This window comes from Drosophila suzukii, unplaced genomic scaffold (assembly GCF_043229965.1).
Source record: "Drosophila suzukii unplaced genomic scaffold, CBGP_Dsuzu_IsoJpt1.0 scf_11, whole genome shotgun sequence".
NCBI classification, from domain to species: Eukaryota; Metazoa; Arthropoda; class Insecta; order Diptera; family Drosophilidae; genus Drosophila; species Drosophila suzukii.
Window position 1 is genome coordinate 250,747 of NW_027255898.1, and position 17,822 is coordinate 268,568.

General features: G+C 47.8%; 4 protein-coding genes across 4 annotated transcripts; 3 read left to right on the forward strand and 1 right to left on the reverse strand.

The window, feature by feature from the left end:
• Positions 1–1,100: 1,100 nt before the first annotated feature.
• On the reverse strand, positions 1,101–2,438 carry LOC139354630 (kelch-like protein diablo). The gene is made up of 2 exons (XM_070998883.1): positions 2,418–2,438; positions 1,101–1,652 (listed from the first exon to the last, which is right to left on the reverse strand). The coding sequence occupies exons 1-2, from the start codon at positions 2,436–2,438 to the stop codon at positions 1,101–1,103; spliced, it is 573 nt and encodes a 190-aa protein (XP_070854984.1).
• A 565-nt stretch (positions 2,439–3,003) lies between these two features.
• On the forward strand, positions 3,004–4,212 carry LOC139354609 (kelch-like protein diablo). The gene has a single exon (XM_070998869.1). The coding sequence runs from the start codon at positions 3,259–3,261 to the stop codon at positions 4,195–4,197; it is 939 nt and encodes a 312-aa protein (XP_070854970.1). The 5' UTR covers positions 3,004–3,258; the 3' UTR covers positions 4,198–4,212.
• A 673-nt stretch (positions 4,213–4,885) lies between these two features.
• On the forward strand, positions 4,886–7,159 carry LOC139354608 (kelch-like protein diablo). Its single transcript, XM_070998868.1, has one exon. It carries the CDS (start codon positions 4,901–4,903, stop codon positions 6,734–6,736), a length of 1,836 nt encoding a protein of 611 aa, XP_070854969.1. The 5' UTR covers positions 4,886–4,900; the 3' UTR covers positions 6,737–7,159.
• A 2,497-nt stretch (positions 7,160–9,656) lies between these two features.
• Positions 9,657–11,953, forward strand: LOC139354612 (kelch-like protein diablo). The gene has a single exon (XM_070998872.1). It carries the CDS (start codon positions 9,695–9,697, stop codon positions 11,528–11,530), a length of 1,836 nt encoding a protein of 611 aa, XP_070854973.1. The 5' UTR covers positions 9,657–9,694; the 3' UTR covers positions 11,531–11,953.
• The last annotated feature ends 5,869 nt before the right edge of the window (positions 11,954–17,822 follow it).

Below are 17,822 nucleotides of genomic sequence, written 5' to 3' on the forward strand. Positions count from 1 at the left end.
GAAAAAATACCACTTTTCCAGGAACGGAAAAATAGAGATGTTTGAGATTTTTATTTAAATAGCCATGTTTGTTTACTTACACAAAAATAAAAATTGTGCTTTAATGTTATTAATACAAACAAGGAAGAACGCTATAGTCGAGTACCTCGACTATCAGATACCCGTTACTCAAAGGGAAATGGAGATATGCAAGCAGCAAAGCGAGACTAAAATGCGCCACCTACCGGCGGTAGACAGATTTAAGTGTTATGGGCGTTAGAGTGGGCGTGGCAAATTTATTTTTGGATCAATCGATAGGTATTGACGACACCAATACATTTCAGTTAAAATTTTTGTGGGCGTCACAGGTTTTCGCGGTTTGTGGACCTTTAAAGATCTGTACATCTTTATTTATCTCTTTCAAAGAATATGAATTAGCTTAATAAATACCTATAGATTGTCCCAAAAAAACTTTTCCGTTTTCAGTCCAATGCTCTCAAACCAAAGTAGTTAGGACAAGCCTTTACACTAGAGCCAGAAAACGATATACATACATACATACATGTATGTGTTTATGCATGTGTGGATGTAAAAAATTGCAATCTAATATCCGCGGCAAATAGAATTCTTTCTGATTTTTTTTTCGAAAGAAGGCATGATTATGAGCTAGCTATTTCCATGAAATAACACCAGCAACATTTAGATATTAAGTTCTTTATAAAATATATATATATATGAGATTGCAGGTGTACGGGAGGAAAGGGGTTATGCTAACGCTGGGAAAGTCTAACAAACACGCGCTTCAGGCTCTACCAAATAAACAATTATCAATTAATACAATGCGATTATAATGCTAGACAATGGGGTGAAAGGGATTTAGTTGATTAGATTTGGCTTCGATTGCGGATATTGTTAGTAGAAATGCGGCGGCGGCAACGTTTGCGAGGGCAACGTCGTCGGCTGCTGCTCCCATCAGACAACAGAATCCTTGCGAATCCTGCACTCGAGATAGCATGTGTTCGGGGGGGAGAATGAGACAAGACAACGGTATTTTATCAGCAATGGAAGGGCTAGGAGTTGGAATAGTTTCAGGGATTTTGTTGCTTAAAACTGTTTTCGCATCACATATAGTTCTCAGTCTGGGGGGCCCGCATAACGCCCACGCCGCCGCCCAGTCGGCTGTAGTTCATGCAGCCGCACAAACGCCATTGGTTCGTCTCTGGGTCGTAGACCTCGATGGTTTTCAAATAGGCGGACCCATCAAAACCGCCCACCGCATACAGCTGTCCATTCACGACGGCCAGGCCAACCCCACTGCGACGAGAGGTCATGGCCACGATGGGGCTCCAGGTGTTGGTCAGTGGATTGTAGCGCTCGGCGGACGAGAGCTCCATGCTATCGTACCGTCCGCCGACGGCGTAAATGTAGTTGTTGAAGACAGCGCAGCCCAGGTGCTTGCTTCGCGTGGACATTGGACTGACGGCCACCCATTTGTTGTGTCTGGGATCGTATCGCTCAACAGTGTTCAACGGACGTTGTCCATCGGAGCCACCAATTGCATATAGGTATCCTCCAAGGACAGCTACCGCCACACCCAGCCGTCGTGTGGTCATCGGGGCCACCTTTGACCATTTGTTCTCCTTGGGGTCGTACCGCTCCACATGATTGAAGCACTGAACGAGTAACGGGTATAAAAATCATAAGTTATAAAAACAAACATCTCTTATTTTTGGTCCCAAGGAACTTAGAACTCAATAAGATTTTCAAATTTTTTCACAGATTCATTCATTTGTTTATTTATATGCATCATTTGTTGTTTTTCACGTCAAAAATTAAAATTTTTCACAGCTATTTTTTTTCCGCCACGTGTTTTTTTGGGAATCTTGTATTTTCCATTTTATTAATACACATTAACTTGTTTTTACTCTCACTGATTAAATAAATAATGGTCTGCGACAGACTTACATGGGAATCGTATAGGTATCACTTTTAAACCACTGGTTTATTTTATTTAACTACGTAATTGCGTGCAATTCTAACTCCTTCACATACTCGTAAGTAAACGCAAGTGAAAAAGACGAAAAAAGACGCGTGCCTTCCAGAAAAACAACAAGCAACAACAACGGTTCCGCTAATCCGTTGTTGTTCTGTTTTTTGGCATCTCCCGTTTGGTCTATGCATCTTGCACATAAAAGCAGGGTATTTATAGACATATCCGACTATGCAAATCGGTTTATAAAAATATATTCTTAAAACTTCACATATTATTAAATAATATTAATAAACCTATACATTTTTTTTAAGAAATACAAATATTTTAAAACAGAAACCTATTATTTTAAATGGTTGTTTTATCATTTACGAACAAATGTCGCATTATTCAAAAGGCAAGGGTGCACAAAAGTCTATATATTTTAGTTGCTGGTCCTCCTTCACACGCACTTTTCCGTCTGAGACATGGCGAGAGAGGAAGAGCCCAAAATTACTTTTTGTGCGTTCTCTTTGCGGACCTGACTTAGAGTGCGTCGCTTTGCCGCCGTTGCGCTCAGCTCTGGTTGTCGCAGTCGGCATCGTGATGATTGGGCGCTTAACTCAATTGTGGAACTGCAGGGTAGTGTCAAGGCTTGTCCTAACTACTTTGGTTTGAGAGCATTGAACTGAAAACGGAAGAGTTTTTTTGGGACAATCTATAGGTATTTATTAAGCTAATTCATATTCTTTGAAAGAGATAAATAAAGATGTACAGATCTTTAAAGGTTTTTGCCCGTCAATGGGACAAATGGATAAAGGGTTCATTATTCAATAGAATAAGTTAGCCGCGCACTTTGCTCTCTCTGAGCGCCGGCAGGGCTTTTTTCTTTGCCGCTAAGTTCGGCCGGCAACTATTTACATACACACACATACACGCGTAAAAACATTTGGCATTGTCTGGCTCTGAGTAGTAGAGTAGAGTAGGCGTAGCATGGTCAATCGATAGGTATTTACAAGACTAATACATTTCAGTTAATATTTGGTTGAATAGCTTCGTTTGTAGTATCAATCGTGTGTTTCGACTTTTCCAGGCCAAAAAGAAAAACGATTTTCACTGCTGAGAAGTGCATTTCGCGCCAGGAATCTTCGATGTGGTCGCTTTAAGCCAGCAGCAAGATTGCATTTTCGAAATTTTCCGCCTGCAGCTGGACCTGGACGTGCTTTGTATCCGTGGAGAACAGAGACGCAAAGATAGACGCCGTGTGGGGTTGGGTTGCTTCCGGCCCGCTGCGCTTAGCAGCGAACAGAATGGGCGATCTGCCGGGCTCGGGCTCCATCGCTCAACCACGGGATGCTGCTGTCACCGGAACAGGTGGTAATTCCACGGCTGGTGGCGGCTCCGTTGGATCGACGGCAGTGGACCGACCTCCGTCGCCCGCCCGCCTCTCTCACACTTCCGAAAAACATCCGAAGGTCACGATCACGGAACTCAATATGCTGCGGCGCCATCGGGAACTCTGCGATGTGGTCCTGAACGTGGGCGGACGGAAGATCTTCGCCCACAGGGTCATCCTGTCCGCCTGCAGCTCTTACTTCTGTGCCATGTTCACTGGCGAACTGGAGGAATCGCGCCAGACGGAGGTCACTATACGCGACATCGACGAGAACGCCATGGAGCTGCTTATTGACTTTTGCTACACCGCCCACATCATCGTCGAGGAGTCCAATGTCCAGGCGCTCCTTCCCGCCGCCTGTCTGCTGCAACTGGTTGAGATTCAAGACATCTGCTGCGAGTTCCTCAAGCGACAATTGGACCCCACCAACTGCCTGGGCATCCGCGCCTTTGCCGACACACACTCTTGCCGGGAACTGTTGCGAATAGCCGACACGTTCACGCAGCACAACTTCCAGGAGGTGATGGAGAGCGAGGAGTTTCTGCTGCTGCCCGTCGGCCAGTTGGTGGACATCATCTGCAGCGACGAACTGAACGTGCGCTCGGAGGAGCAGGTCTTCAACGCTGTCATGTCCTGGCTCAAGTACAATGTCGCCGAGCGGCGACAGCACCTAGCACAGGTACTACAACATGTCCGTCTGCCTCTACTCTCCCCAAAGTTCCTGGTGGGCACGGTGGGCTCTGATCTCCTGGTCCGCAGCGACGAGGCCTGCCGGGATCTGGTGGACGAGGCCAAGAACTATCTGCTGCCGGCGTCGCTGGCTTCTCTGCCGACGTCGCAGTCGGCATCGTGATGATTGGGCGCTTAACTCAATTGTGGAACTGCAGGGTAGTGTCAAGGCTTGTCCTAACTACTTTGGTTTGAGAGCATTGGACTGAAAACGGAAGAGTTTTTTTGGGACAATCTATAGGTATTTATTAAGCTAATTCATATTCTTTGAAAGAGATAAATAAAGATGTACAGATCTTTAAAGGTTTTTGCCCGTCAATGGGACAAATGGGTAAAGGGTTCATTATTCAATAGAATAAGTTAGCCGCGCACTTTGCTCTCTCTGAGCGCCGGCAGGGCTTTTTTCTTTGCCGCTAAGTTCGGCCGGCAACTATTTACATACACACACATACACGCGTAAAAACATTTGGCATTGTCTGGCTCTGAGTAGTAGAGTAGAGTAGGCGTAGCATGGTCAATCGATAGGTATTTACAAGACTAATACATTTCAGTTAATATTTGGTTGAATAGCTTCGTTTGTAGTATCAATCGTGTGTTTCGACTTTTCCAGGCCAAAAAGAAAAACGATTTTCACTGCTGAGAAGTGCATTTCGCGCCAGGAATCTTCGATGTGGTCGCTTTAAGCCAGCAGCAAGATTGCATTTTCGAAATTTTCCGCCTGCAGCTGGACCTGGACGTGCTTTGTATCCGTGGAGAACAGAGACGCAAAGATAGACGCCGTGTGTGGTTGGGTTGCTTCCGGCCCGCTGCGCTTAGCAGCGAACAGAATGGGCGATCTGCCGGGCTCGGGCTCCACCGCTCAACCACGGGATGCTGCTGTCACCGGAACAGGTGGTAATTCCACGGCTGGTGGCGGCTCCGTTGGATCGACGGCAGTGGACCGACCTCCGTCGCCCGCCCGCCTCTCTCACACTTCCGAAAAACATCCGAAGGTCACGATCACGGAACTCAATATGCTGCGGCGCCATCGGGAACTCTGCGATGTGGTCCTGAACGTGGGCGGACGGAAGATCTTCGCCCACAGGGTCATCCTGTCCGCCTGCAGCTCTTACTTCTGTGCCATGTTCACTGGCGAACTGGAGGAATCGCGCCAGACGGAGGTCACTATACGCGACATCGACGAGAACGCCATGGAGCTGCTTATTGACTTTTGCTACACCGCCCACATCATCGTCGAGGAGTCCAATGTCCAGGCGCTCCTTCCCGCCGCCTGTCTGCTGCAACTGGTTGAGATTCAAGACATCTGCTGCGAGTTCCTCAAGCGACAATTGGACCCCACCAACTGCCTGGGCATCCGCGCCTTTGCCGACACACACTCTTGCCGGGAACTGTTGCGAATAGCCGACACGTTCACGCAGCACAACTTCCAGGAGGTGATGGAGAGCGAGGAGTTTCTGCTGCTGCCCGTCGGCCAGTTGGTGGACATCATCTGCAGCGACGAACTGAACGTGCGCTCGGAGGAGCAGGTCTTCAACGCTGTCATGTCCTGGCTCAAGTACAATGTCGCCGAGCGGCGACAGCACCTAGCACAGGTACTACAACATGTCCGTCTGCCTCTACTCTCCCCAAAGTTCCTGGTGGGCACGGTGGGCTCTGATCTCCTGGTCCGCAGCGACGAGGCCTGCCGGGATCTGGTGGACGAGGCCAAGAACTATCTGCTGCTTCCGCAGGAGCGACCGCTGATGCAGGGTCCGCGCACCAGAGCTCGCAATCCGACCCGACGAGGTGAAGTGCTGTTTGCCGTGGGTGGCTTGTGCTCCGACGATGCCATAGCCTCCGTGGAGCGCTTCGATCCGCAGACAAATGACTGGAAAATGATCGCTCCTATGAGCAAGCGGCGCTGCGGAGTCGGCGTGGCCGTGTTGAATGATTTGCTGTATGCAGTGGGCGGTCACGACGGCCAGAGCTATCTAAACAGCATCGAGCGGTATGATCCGCAAACCAATCAGTGGTCCTGCGACGTGGCGCCTACCACTTCCTGCCGCACCAGCGTGGGCGTGGCCGTGCTCGACGGCTTTCTGTATGCGGTTGGTGGCCAGGATGGCGTTCAGTGCTTCAATCATGTGGAGCGGTACGACCCCAAGGAGAACAAATGGTCAAAGGTGGCCCCGATGACCACACGACGGCTGGGTGTGGCGGTAGCTGTCCTTGGAGGATACCTATATGCAATTGGTGGCTCCGATGGACAACGTCCGTTGAATACTGTTGAGCGATACGATCCCAGACACAACAAATGGGTGGCCGTCAGTCCAATGTCCACGCGAAGCAAGCACCTGGGCTGCGCTGTCTTCAACAACTACATTTACGCCGTCGGCGGACGGTACGATAGCATGGAGCTCTCGTCCGCCGAGCGCTACAATCCACTGACCAACACCTGGAGCCCCATCGTGGCCATGACCTCTCGTCGCAGTGGGGTTGGCCTGGCCGTCGTGAATGGACAGCTGTATGCGGTGGGCGGTTTTGATGGGTCCGCCTATTTGAAAACCATCGAGGTCTACGACCCAGAGACGAACCAATGGCGTTTGTGCGGCTGCATGAACTACAGCCGACTGGGCGGCGGCGTGGGCGTTATGCGGGCCCCCCAGACTGAGAACTATATGTGATGCGAAAACAGTTTTAAGCAACAAAATCCCTGAAACTATTCCAACTCCTAGCCCTTCCATTGCTGATAAAATACCGTTGTCTTGTCTCATTCTCCCCACCGAACACATGCTATCTCGAGTGCAGGATTCGCAAGGATTCTGTTGTCTGATGGGAGCAGCAGCCGACGACGTTGCCCTCGCAAACGTTGCCGCCGCCGCATTTCTACTAACAATATCCGCAATCGAAGCCAAATCTAATCAACTAAATCCCTTTCACCCCATTGTCTAGCATTATAATCGCATTGTATTAATTGATAATTGTTTATTTGGTAGAGCCTGAAGCGCGTGTTTGTTAGACTTTCCCAGCGTTAGCATAACCCCTTTCCTCCCGTACACCTGCAATCTCATATATATATATATTTTATAAAGAACTTAATATCTAAATGTTGCTGGTGTTATTTCATGGAAATAGCTAGCTCATAATCATGCCTTCTTTCGAAAAAAAAATCAGAAAGAATTCTATTTGCCGTGGATATTAGATTGCAATTTTTTACATCCACACATGCATAAACACATACATGTATGTATGTATGTATATCGTTTTCTGGCTCTAGTGTAAAGGCTTGTCCTAACTACTTTGGTTTGAGAGCATTGGACTGTGTGGGGGCCAGTCGTAAATGGAAATATAAACTTTTGAGAGAAATTAGAGTAAAGTCATTTTGCATGTAAATTCGCATATGTCTAACAGCTACACGCAGAGTATAGCAGAGAGCAACGAATATCGTCTAGCTGACCCGCTTACACGTATTGTCTGTCAGCATAACAGCCTCTCTTTCTCGCGCGCACCGAAAACGTGTGAAGGCAGAAAGGAGAACAGAATCTGGAAAGATCCCGTTAGGTGTGCTTAGCAACGCCGCAGCGTACAGCCAGCTTCTCGCGTCAAGAGTTCTCGTTCACTTCGTTTAAAACTTTGAATGTAAACGGACGCAAGGCTGCTGCCGTAAGTAGAATACAAACGGAAAATTACAACCCACGCGGTTCGAATTCTGTCTAAGTGTGTGTGCACCAGCCAAGTCTAAGCTAACAGGAGGATCATATATATTTTTACACCCAACTACTGGTAAATAAGAACACACAAATTTAACCGCATAGGCAGGCTATTAAGTGGCGTGTATTTCTATGTATTTTTTTTGTAATAGGAAAGGAGAAGAGGTTCTGTCGAAGCCGGCCGGCAACATCAGCGCCAGCGCGGCGTGATTGCGCCGTTTTTAATTTCGCAACCGGTCGGCCAAGACGAGACTTTGTTTTCTGGGTGTCAGTTCAAGCCAACCTGCCACGGCAGGGTTGCCACCTGCGGACACGTGTCGCGCTAGGTGCCCCCTGCGATCAGCAAAGGCGCGAACATTCTGGAAGGTGACCTAGGCTACAGATTGCCGCGAACGGCGTAAATCTCTGGCCCGGCATCCCACCAACCGCATGCCACGTGCGGCCTTGTAAAAACCGCCCTAATCGAAGGAAGTCTACCTGAGTGACCACTGTGGCTAGTGCATAACCTCACCCACACGCGCCACGCGCGGCATCCCCGCCCCAGCTCTGGCTAATCCATAGAGCGACATTTTGGAGGGTTATGGTACCAGTACATCAGTCATTTTTGGACCACTGATCGGAGCCGTGGTCATACTTGGATGAGGAAGTGAACGGATACCGGATGTGACTTTTGCTGCTACACCCACATCGCCTCACCAACACGCGCCACGCGCGGCAAAGGAAGTCTCAGCTCTGGCTAGTCCAGTGAGCAGTATCTCGGAAGGCGTGTTGTAAGCGCAGCAGACCCGGCACTTCGCCCGTATTCGCCACGTGCGGCTTGCCGATGGGAGAAGCCTCGCCATAGGCGAACGTATTTGAAGGAGAGCAACAGACCCGGCACTTCGCCCGTATTCGCCACGTGCGGCTTGCCGATGGGAAGAGCCTCGCCATAGGCGAATGAATTTGGAGGAAAGCATCGATTGATCAGACCAGCTGTCTGGCATGCGAAGACGCAGATCCCTTCGTATGTAGTGAGCTGTCGGAGGCGCTAACTTTTGTGTAGTTTAACTTTCGATCTATGTAGAGTAATTTCTCGGTACTAGCTTATGTAGCGTACCTTTGTATTGATTTAGTAGTAATTTTTCTTTAAGTTCTGACAATGACCATCCGTACATTCCACATAACTGATCTTGTCAGAAATTAATATGATAACTTGTCTTAAAAGCATCCTTGCACAGCGTCTTCGATGGGCCCACCGAACATGCATCGCCGGAGTTTTGCGTAAGTGAAATATTGTTATCACCATATTGATTTTCTGACATTTGACCTAAATATATAAATGATATTATGATTATGCGTGCCAAAGCAAACGGACGGTTATTCGGTCAGATTGAGTCTTGTTATATTTTGAGTTAAATTTGATTTTTGAAGATGAAAGGATTTAAGTTGTATTGAAATCATGATTGTAGTTTCTAATTTTCTTTTGTTAATTGAAGTTGATAGTTCAACAATGGTTGAATAAATTTGTAACGCGGAATCGTGATTGATCTTGCTATGCCGCTGCTATATAAAGTAAAAATGTGAATAATGAATAAACATTGAATAAGGGATAACCGCAAACAATATCACACGAGTTATCATGGTAGGGAGGGTACAGAAAGGGGCGGCAATATCATCAAGCCACCCTAACTCTTAATGTTTCCTGATTCGCTTGTGCCTTCAACGTCCGTCCGCGTGCCTTGAGTCCGTTTACACCCATTATTTTGTTGTTCGATCCTTTTAGATTACCGCTTAGTGCACTTAAAACTTTTTTCGCGTAGTACGGTGCGTGTTATAGAGAAGACTAGGAAGATCCCACGACAATCCGACGAGCTTAGCACCGAGCAATGCTAGAAGTGCAACCCCGTGTGGGGTTGGGTTGCTTCCGGCCCGCTGCGCTTAGCAGCGAACAGAATGGGCGACCTGCCGGGCTCGGGCTCCACCGCTCAACCACGGGATGCTGCTGTCACCGGAACAGGTGGTAATTCCACGGCTGGTGGCGGCTCCGTTGGATCGACGGCAGTGGACCGACCTCCGTCGCCCGCCCGCCTCTCTCACACTTCCGAAAAACATCCGAAGGTCACGATCACGGAACTCAATATGCTGCGGCGACATCGGGAGCTCTGCGATGTGGTCCTGAACGTGGGCGGACGGAAGATCTTCGCCCACAGGGTCATCCTGTCCGCCTGCAGCTCTTACTTCTGTGCCATGTTCACTGGCGAACTGGAGGAATCGCGCCAGACGGAGGTCACTATACGCGACATCGACGAGAACGCCATGGAGCTGCTTATTGACTTTTGCTACACCGCCCACATCATCGTCGAGGAGTCCAATGTCCAGGCGCTCCTTCCCGCCGCCTGTCTGCTGCAACTGGTTGAGATTCAAGACATCTGCTGCGAGTTCCTCAAGCGACAATTGGACCCCACCAACTGCCTGGGCATCCGCGCCTTTGCCGACACACACTCTTGCCGGGAACTGTTGCGAATAGCCGACACGTTCACGCAGCACAACTTCCAGGAGGTGATGGAGAGCGAGGAGTTTCTGCTGCTGCCCGTCGGCCAGTTGGTGGACATCATCTGCAGCGACGAACTGAACGTGCGCTCGGAGGAGCAGGTCTTCAACGCTGTCATGTCCTGGCTCAAGTACAATGTCGCCGAGCGGCGACAGCACCTAGCACAGGTACTACAACATGTCCGTCTGCCTCTACTCTCCCCAAAGTTCCTGGTGGGCACGGTGGGCTCTGATCTCCTGGTCCGCAGCGACGAGGCCTGCCGGGATCTGGTGGACGAGGCCAAGAACTATCTGCTGCTTCCGCAGGAGCGACCGCTGATGCAGGGTCCGCGCACCAGAGCTCGCAATCCGACCCGACGAGGTGAAGTGCTGTTTGCCGTGGGTGGCTTGTGCTCCGACGATGCCATAGCCTCCGTGGAGCGCTTCGATCCGCAGACAAATGACTGGAAAATGATCGCTCCTATGAGCAAGCGGCGCTGCGGAGTCGGCGTGGCCGTGTTGAATGATTTGCTGTATGCAGTGGGCGGTCACGACGGCCAGAGCTATCTAAACAGCATCGAGCGGTATGATCCGCAAACCAATCAGTGGTCCTGCGACGTGGCGCCTACCACTTCCTGCCGCACCAGCGTGGGCGTGGCCGTGCTCGACGGCTTTCTGTATGCGGTTGGTGGCCAGGATGGCGTTCAGTGCTTCAATCATGTGGAGCGGTACGACCCCAAGGAGAACAAATGGTCAAAGGTGGCCCCGATGACCACACGACGGCTGGGTGTGGCGGTAGCTGTCCTTGGAGGATACCTATATGCAATTGGTGGCTCCGATGGACAACGTCCGTTGAACACTGTTGAGCGATACGATCCCAGACACAACAAATGGGTGGCCGTCAGTCCAATGTCCACGCGAAGCAAGCACCTGGGCTGCGCTGTCTTCAACAACTACATTTACGCCGTCGGCGGACGGTACGATAGCATGGAGCTCTCGTCCGCCGAGCGCTACAATCCACTGACCAACACCTGGAGCCCCATCGTGGCCATGACCTCTCGTCGCAGTGGGGTTGGCCTGGCCGTCGTGAATGGACAGCTGTATGCGGTGGGCGGTTTTGATGGGTCCGCCTATTTGAAAACCATCGAGGTCTACGACCCAGAGACGAACCAATGGCGTTTGTGCGGCTGCATGAACTACAGCCGACTGGGCGGCGGCGTGGGCGTTATGCGGGCCCCCCAGACTGAGAACTATATGTGATGCGAAAACAGTTTTAAGCAACAAAATCCCTGAAACTATTCCAACTCCTAGCCCTTCCATTGCTGATAAAATACCGTTGTCTTGTCTCTTTCTCCCCCCCGAACACATGCTATCTCGAGTGCAGGATTCGCAAGGATTCTGTTGTCTGATGGGAGCAGCAGCCGACGACGTTGCCCTCGCAAACGTTGCCGCCGCCGCATTTCTACTAACAATATCCGCAATCGAAGCCAAATCTAATCAACTAAATCCCTTTCACCCCATTGTCTAGCATTATAATCGCATTGTATTAATTGATAATTGTTTATTTGGTAGAGCCTGAAGCGCGTGTTTGTTAGACTTTCCCAGCGTTAGCATAACCCCTTCGCTCCCGTACACCTGCAATCTCATATATATATATATTTTATAAAGAACTTAATATCTAAATGTTGCTGGTGTTATTTCATGGAAATAGCTAGCTCATAGCCATGCCTTCTTTCGAAAAAAAAATCAGAAAGAATTCTATTTGCCGTGGATATTAGATTGCAATTTTTTACATCCACACATGCATAAACACATACATGTATGTATGTATGTATATCGTTTTCTGGCTCTAGTGTAAAGGCTTGTCCTAACTACTTTGGTTTGAGAGCATTGGACTGTGTGGGGGCCAGTCGTAAATGGAAATATAAACTTTTGAGAGAAATTAGAGTAAAGTCATTTTGCATGTAAATTCGCATATGTCTAACAGCTAAACGCAGAGTATAGCAGAGAGCAACGAATATCGTCTAGCTGACCCGCTTACACGTATTGTCTGTCAGCATAACAGCCTCTCTTTCTCGCGCGCACCGAAAACGTGTGAAGGCAGAAAGGAGAACAGAATCTGGAAAGATCCCGTTAGGTGTGCTTAGCAACGCCGCAGCGTACAGCCAGCTTCTCGCGTCAAGAGTTCTCGTTCACTTCGTTTAAAACTTTGAATGTAAACGGACGCAAGGCTGCTGCCGTAAGTAGAGCACAAACGGAAAATTACAACCCACGCGGTTCGAATTCTGTCTAAGTGTGTGTGCACCAGCCAAGTCTAAGCTAACAGGAGGATCATATATATTTTTACACCCAACTACTGGTAAATAAGAACACACAAATTTAACCGCATAGGCAGGCTATTAAGTGGCGTGTATTTCTATGTATTTTTTTGTAATAGGAAAGGAGAAGAGGTTCTGTCGAAGCCGGCCGGCAACATCAGCGCCAGCGCGGCGTGATTGCGCCGTTTTTAATTTCGCAACCGGTCGGCCAAGACGAGACTTTGTTTTCTGGGTGTCAGTTCAAGCCAACCTGCCACGGCAGGGTTGCCACCTGCGGACACGTGTCGCGCTAGGTGCCCCCTGCGATCAGCAAAGGCGCGAACATTCTGGAAGGTGACCTAGGCTACAGATTGCCGCGAACGGCGTAAATCTCTGGCCCGGCATCCCACCAACCGCATGCCACGTGCGGCCTTGTAAAAACCGCCCTAATCGAAGGAAGTCTACCTGAGTGACCACTGTGGCTAGTGCATAACCTCACCCACACGCGCCAAGCGCGGCATCCCCGTCCCAGCTCTGGCTAATCCATAGAGCGACATTTTGGAGGGTTATGGTACCAGTACATCAGTCATTTTTGGACCACTGATCGGAGCCGTGGTCATACTTGGATGAGGAAGTGAACGGATACCGGATGTGACTTTTGCTGCTACACCCACATCGCCTCACCAACACGCGCCACGCGCGGCAAAGGAAGTCTCAGCTCTGGCTAGTCCAGTGAGCAGTATCTCGGAAGGCGTGTTGTAAGCGCAGCAGACCCGGCACTTCGCCCGTATTCGCCACGTGCGGCTTGCCGATGGGAGAAGCCTCGCCATAGGCGAACGTATTTGAAGGAGAGCAACAGACCCGGCACTTCGCCCGTATTCGCCACGTGCGGCTTGCCGATGGGAAGAGCCTCGCCATAGGCGAATGAATTTGGAGGAAAGCATCGATTGATCAGACCCGCTGTCTGGCATGCGAAGACGCAGATCCCTTCGTATGTAGTGAGCTGTCGGAGGCGCTAACTTTTGTGTAGTTTAACTTTCGATCTATGTAGAGTAATTTCTCGGTACTAGCTTATGTAGCGTACCTTTGTATTGATTTAGTAGTAATTTTTCTTTAAGTTCTGACAATGACCATCCGTACATTCCACATAACTGATCTTGTCAGAAATTAATATGATAACTTGTCTTAAAAGCATCCTTGCACATCGTCTTCGATGGGCCCACCGAACATGCATCGCCGGAGTTTTGCGTAAGTGAAATATTGTTATCACCATATTGATTTTCTGACATTTGACCTAAATATATAAATGATATTATGATTATGCGTGCCAAAGCAAACGGACGGTTATTCGGTCAGATTGAGTCTTGTTATATTTTGAGTTAAATTTGATTTTTGAAGATGAAAGGATTTAAGTTGTATTGAAATCATGATTGTAGTTTCTAATTTTCTTTTGTTAATTGAAGTTGATAGTTCAACAATGGTTGAATAAATTTGTAACGCGGAATCGTGATTGATCTTGCTATGCCGCTGCTATATAAAGTAAAAATGTGAATAATGAATAAACATTGAATAAGGGATAACCGCAAACAATTTCACACGAGTTATCATGGTAGGGAGGGTACAGAAAGGGGCGGCAATATCATCAAGCCACCCTAACTCTTAATGTTTCCTGATTCGCTTGTGCCTTCAACGTCCGTCCGCGTGCCTTGAGTCCGTTTACACCCATTATTTTGTTGTTCGATCCTTTTAGATTACCGCTTAGTGCACTTAAAACTTTTTTCGCGTAGTACGGTGCGTGTTATAGAGAAGACTAGGAAGATCCCACGACAATCCGACGAGCTTAGCACCGAGCAATGCTAGAAGTGCACGAACCCGAATCTTCCTATACACTAGGTTATCCATAGCCTAGTGAACGCAGGCCTAAAAACCCTAGCTGTCTACTACATAAAAAGAAAAAATGGCGCCCAGAACGTGGGGCAAACCAATCAATATTTACGTCCCTAAAAACCGAAACCGCCTAGATTCTAGTTGATTTCTAAGCGCAGGCTACTAGGAGGAGGTTTAACTTCACGTATTGCTTTACCAGTTTTCAATTAAGTCTTTGTTAGAGTCTGCTGAAGTTTAGTTTTCTCTTCTCGGTTTATTCAATGATCACTTGTATCTTGAGGCCGGAACAGCGACGACGATTCGAGAATCTGCGGATCGGGTCGACCACTCAGATCAAGGGGGTCATGTAAACATGTAGAATTGGAGGTTAACGAGAATAAGAAAGTATTTGTGAATATGGATGTCGGTAAACCAGGTCTCTAGGAATTGCGATTGTATTTCGAGTTATTACGGAATAGTCGACCAGAACCAACAGGTTACTTGAGATCTCATTTCAATGGAATTTCTTTAGACTTACTCTTAGATCACGATCGTCTGAGCAATGGAATTGCAAAGTATCGGAGGAACTTCGATCTTTGACCGGTTCAGAACACGTAACTCGGGGAGTAAGCATTCAAAACAATTTTAGTTAGTGTTATTTTATTTTTTTTTTTGCCAAGCAATCAAGGAACATTAAAGAGTTTAATTTATATAGCGAGCAGGAACTTGTAGTAATATCAATCACGACCAGTTAATGTTTTACACAACAAACTCAAGAAACTAGTGTTTAGTGAAGATGTCATTGCGTCACAGCAATCTCGATCTACCAGCCGCAATAGGCGGTGAGATTACATCGTGTACGATTTGTACGCAGCCATTGATCGCGAACGATATAACAGCATCTACCCCATGCGGTCATACATTCCACCAACAGTGCATCAGAGATTATATACTTGATTTTCACGGATGTCCGGTGTGTAACAGGGAGTGTACTATACAACAGTTGTCTATGCCAAACAACAACTTGTCAGCAGAGTTGTCAGCTGCTGATAGAAGGACAGGTGGAAGAAGAGGAAGAAATACAGGTCAACGCAGAGGCGCTGGACCGCGAACAGGAATGACACTGAGATCAAATCGCAATAACCCAGCGAGTCACCACGAACGTAGTCTGGACACAGACTCGATAATAGATACTACTAGGGCAGAGAATTTAGAAGAAATAGAGCGAGTAGTACAAACAGCCATGCAGGTGCAACAACTGAACCTCAGACAAGAACTATCTGATTTCATTAGGGCACAAATAGCAAATATGCAGATTGCTAGTTCCGCTCAAACCCCAAGTAGGAGGTTGGATGAACGGCAGGGTCAATCAGGGGAAGCTCATTCTGCAGGAACAGTTTATCACGACATTCACCCAAACGCTCAACGCGTCAGCAGGTCAAATTCCGCAGTGCAGCCAGAGAAAGTGCCGAACATCATTCAGAGCTGGCACATCAAGTTTGATGGATCCAAAGACGGGTTACAGACCGAAGAATTCCTGTATAGTGTACAAGCATTAGCTCAGCAAAATTTAAATGGAGATCGTCAGCTTTTGTGTGACCATTTACATTTATTTTTCGTGGGGAAGGCCAGCGAATGGTACTGGAAGTTCCATCGTTCATGCCATCAATTGAATTGGATAGAGTTTTGTAGAGAGTTCCGAAATAAGTTCAAGGAGAGCGACAACGATATGGACATTTGGGAGTTTATAAACAGCAAGCGTCAAGCTGAAAAAGAGTCTTTTGAGGATTACCAATTTCAGGTGGAAAGACTCGTTTCTCGTTTGAGTACTCCGATCTCAGAAGAATCGTTAGTGAGGCTTCTCATACGACATTCAAAGCCATCTCTGCGGTACGAACTTATGCATTTACGTATAGTTACGTTAGCTCAGCTCAGGGAAGAAGTCAGAACTCATGAACAATTTTGTAGACAGATGAAAACACAAACAATGAAGAGTAGTTTTCATCAACGCGCTTTTGTTTCTCAGATAGAACAAGTTTTTGACGACAGCGAATCAGCTGAAGTGGCAGCGATACAACGCAAGCAATTGAAGTGTTGGAACTGCGAAATGCTAGGTCATCGTTTTGATGAGTGTTTCGAAGCTCGGACCATCTTTTGTTACGGATGTGGAGCGAAGAACACGTACAAGCCCAAATGCCAAAAGTGCAACCCTTCGGGAAACTACACTATGGATGCGTCGGTCAAGAACCACACGTCGCATCCGACGCAGTAAAATCCGATAGTGGTACCCAAACAGATATATTAGTAGAATTAGTCCCAGACAAGTCAATCAACCAACCGGACGAACCCGTATCAACTAGTGTCAAATACCCACAGCCATATCATATTAGAGCAGCACGTTATGAAGCTGCTAGACAACGGATCTTCGGAGACGTCAGTTCTTGCATTCGCGTGCGTAAAACCAAGCGTTCAACCAAGCGAATGCGAAGTTTTTGGAAGAGAGTTCAAGGAAGTCGCCAAAAGCTGATCTCCGCACTCTTTATGAACTCAGACAGCCGATTGTATACCGACATAAACGTAGCTGGTCATCACTATGTGGCTCTACTGGACTCAGGTGCTTCCATAAGTTGCATCGGTGGTACAGCAGCAAAAGTATTGGGACAGCATCCCAAAATGCGCAAGTGTTCTGGCAAGATTCGAACAGCCAACAATGACGAGTGTTCAGTTGTCGGAAGACTTGAGTGTGAAATTACCTATCGTGAAATTACCAAGCCGGTACAGTTTTTTGTTATACCAGACCTTAAGCAAGATGTTTATCTTGGAATAGATTTCTGGCGTGATTTTGGATTACTCAGTAAGATTCTGGATAGCAAAGTCTCAGTTTCAGAGTTAGACGTAGGTCGAGAAGACGTAGCCGTTGAGTCGCCCAAAGTTCACGTGCTGTCAGCACAGCAAAAAGAAAGACTAGACTTAGTCATAAATAAATTACCATCTTATGAAAAGAACGGTCTAGGTCGAACACATTTGATGGAGCATATTATTGATGTAGCGGACGCGAAACCAGTAAAGCAGCGTCATTGGCCAATCTCGCCGGCCAAAGAGGATCTTATGTTTTCCGAGTTGGAGAATATGTTAGCGTTAGGCGTGATTGAAGAATCCAAAAGCCCATGGAGCAGTAACTGTGTTCTCGTGAGGAAAGGACAGAAAGTTCGCTTGTGTCTCGATTCTAGAGAAGTGAATAAGTTAACTATAAAGGACGCTTATCCACTACCGCACATAGACGGGATACTTAGCCGATTGCCTCCCGCGCGCTATATCACAGGCCTTGATATGAAACACGCTTTCTGGCAAATACCTCTCGAGGAAAAGTCCAGGCAGTATACGGCATT

What these genes read in the sequence shown, in the direction of transcription:
- LOC139354609 (XM_070998869.1), top strand. Translation starts at nt 3,259, where the DNA reads ATGGGCGATCTGCCGGGCTCGGGCTCCATCGCTCAACCACGGGATGCT.
- LOC139354612 (XM_070998872.1), top strand. Translation starts at nt 9,695, where the DNA reads ATGGGCGACCTGCCGGGCTCGGGCTCCACCGCTCAACCACGGGATGCT.
- LOC139354608 (XM_070998868.1), top strand. Translation starts at nt 4,901, where the DNA reads ATGGGCGATCTGCCGGGCTCGGGCTCCACCGCTCAACCACGGGATGCT.
- LOC139354630 (XM_070998883.1), bottom strand. Translation starts at nt 2,438, where the DNA reads ATGTCTCAGACGGAAAAGTGC. An exon ending in TGTCTCAGACGGAAAAGTGC is followed by an intron (nt 1,653 to 2,417) that starts GTGTGAAGGAGG and finishes TTACTCGTTCAG; the next exon opens with TGCTTCAATCATGTGGAGCG.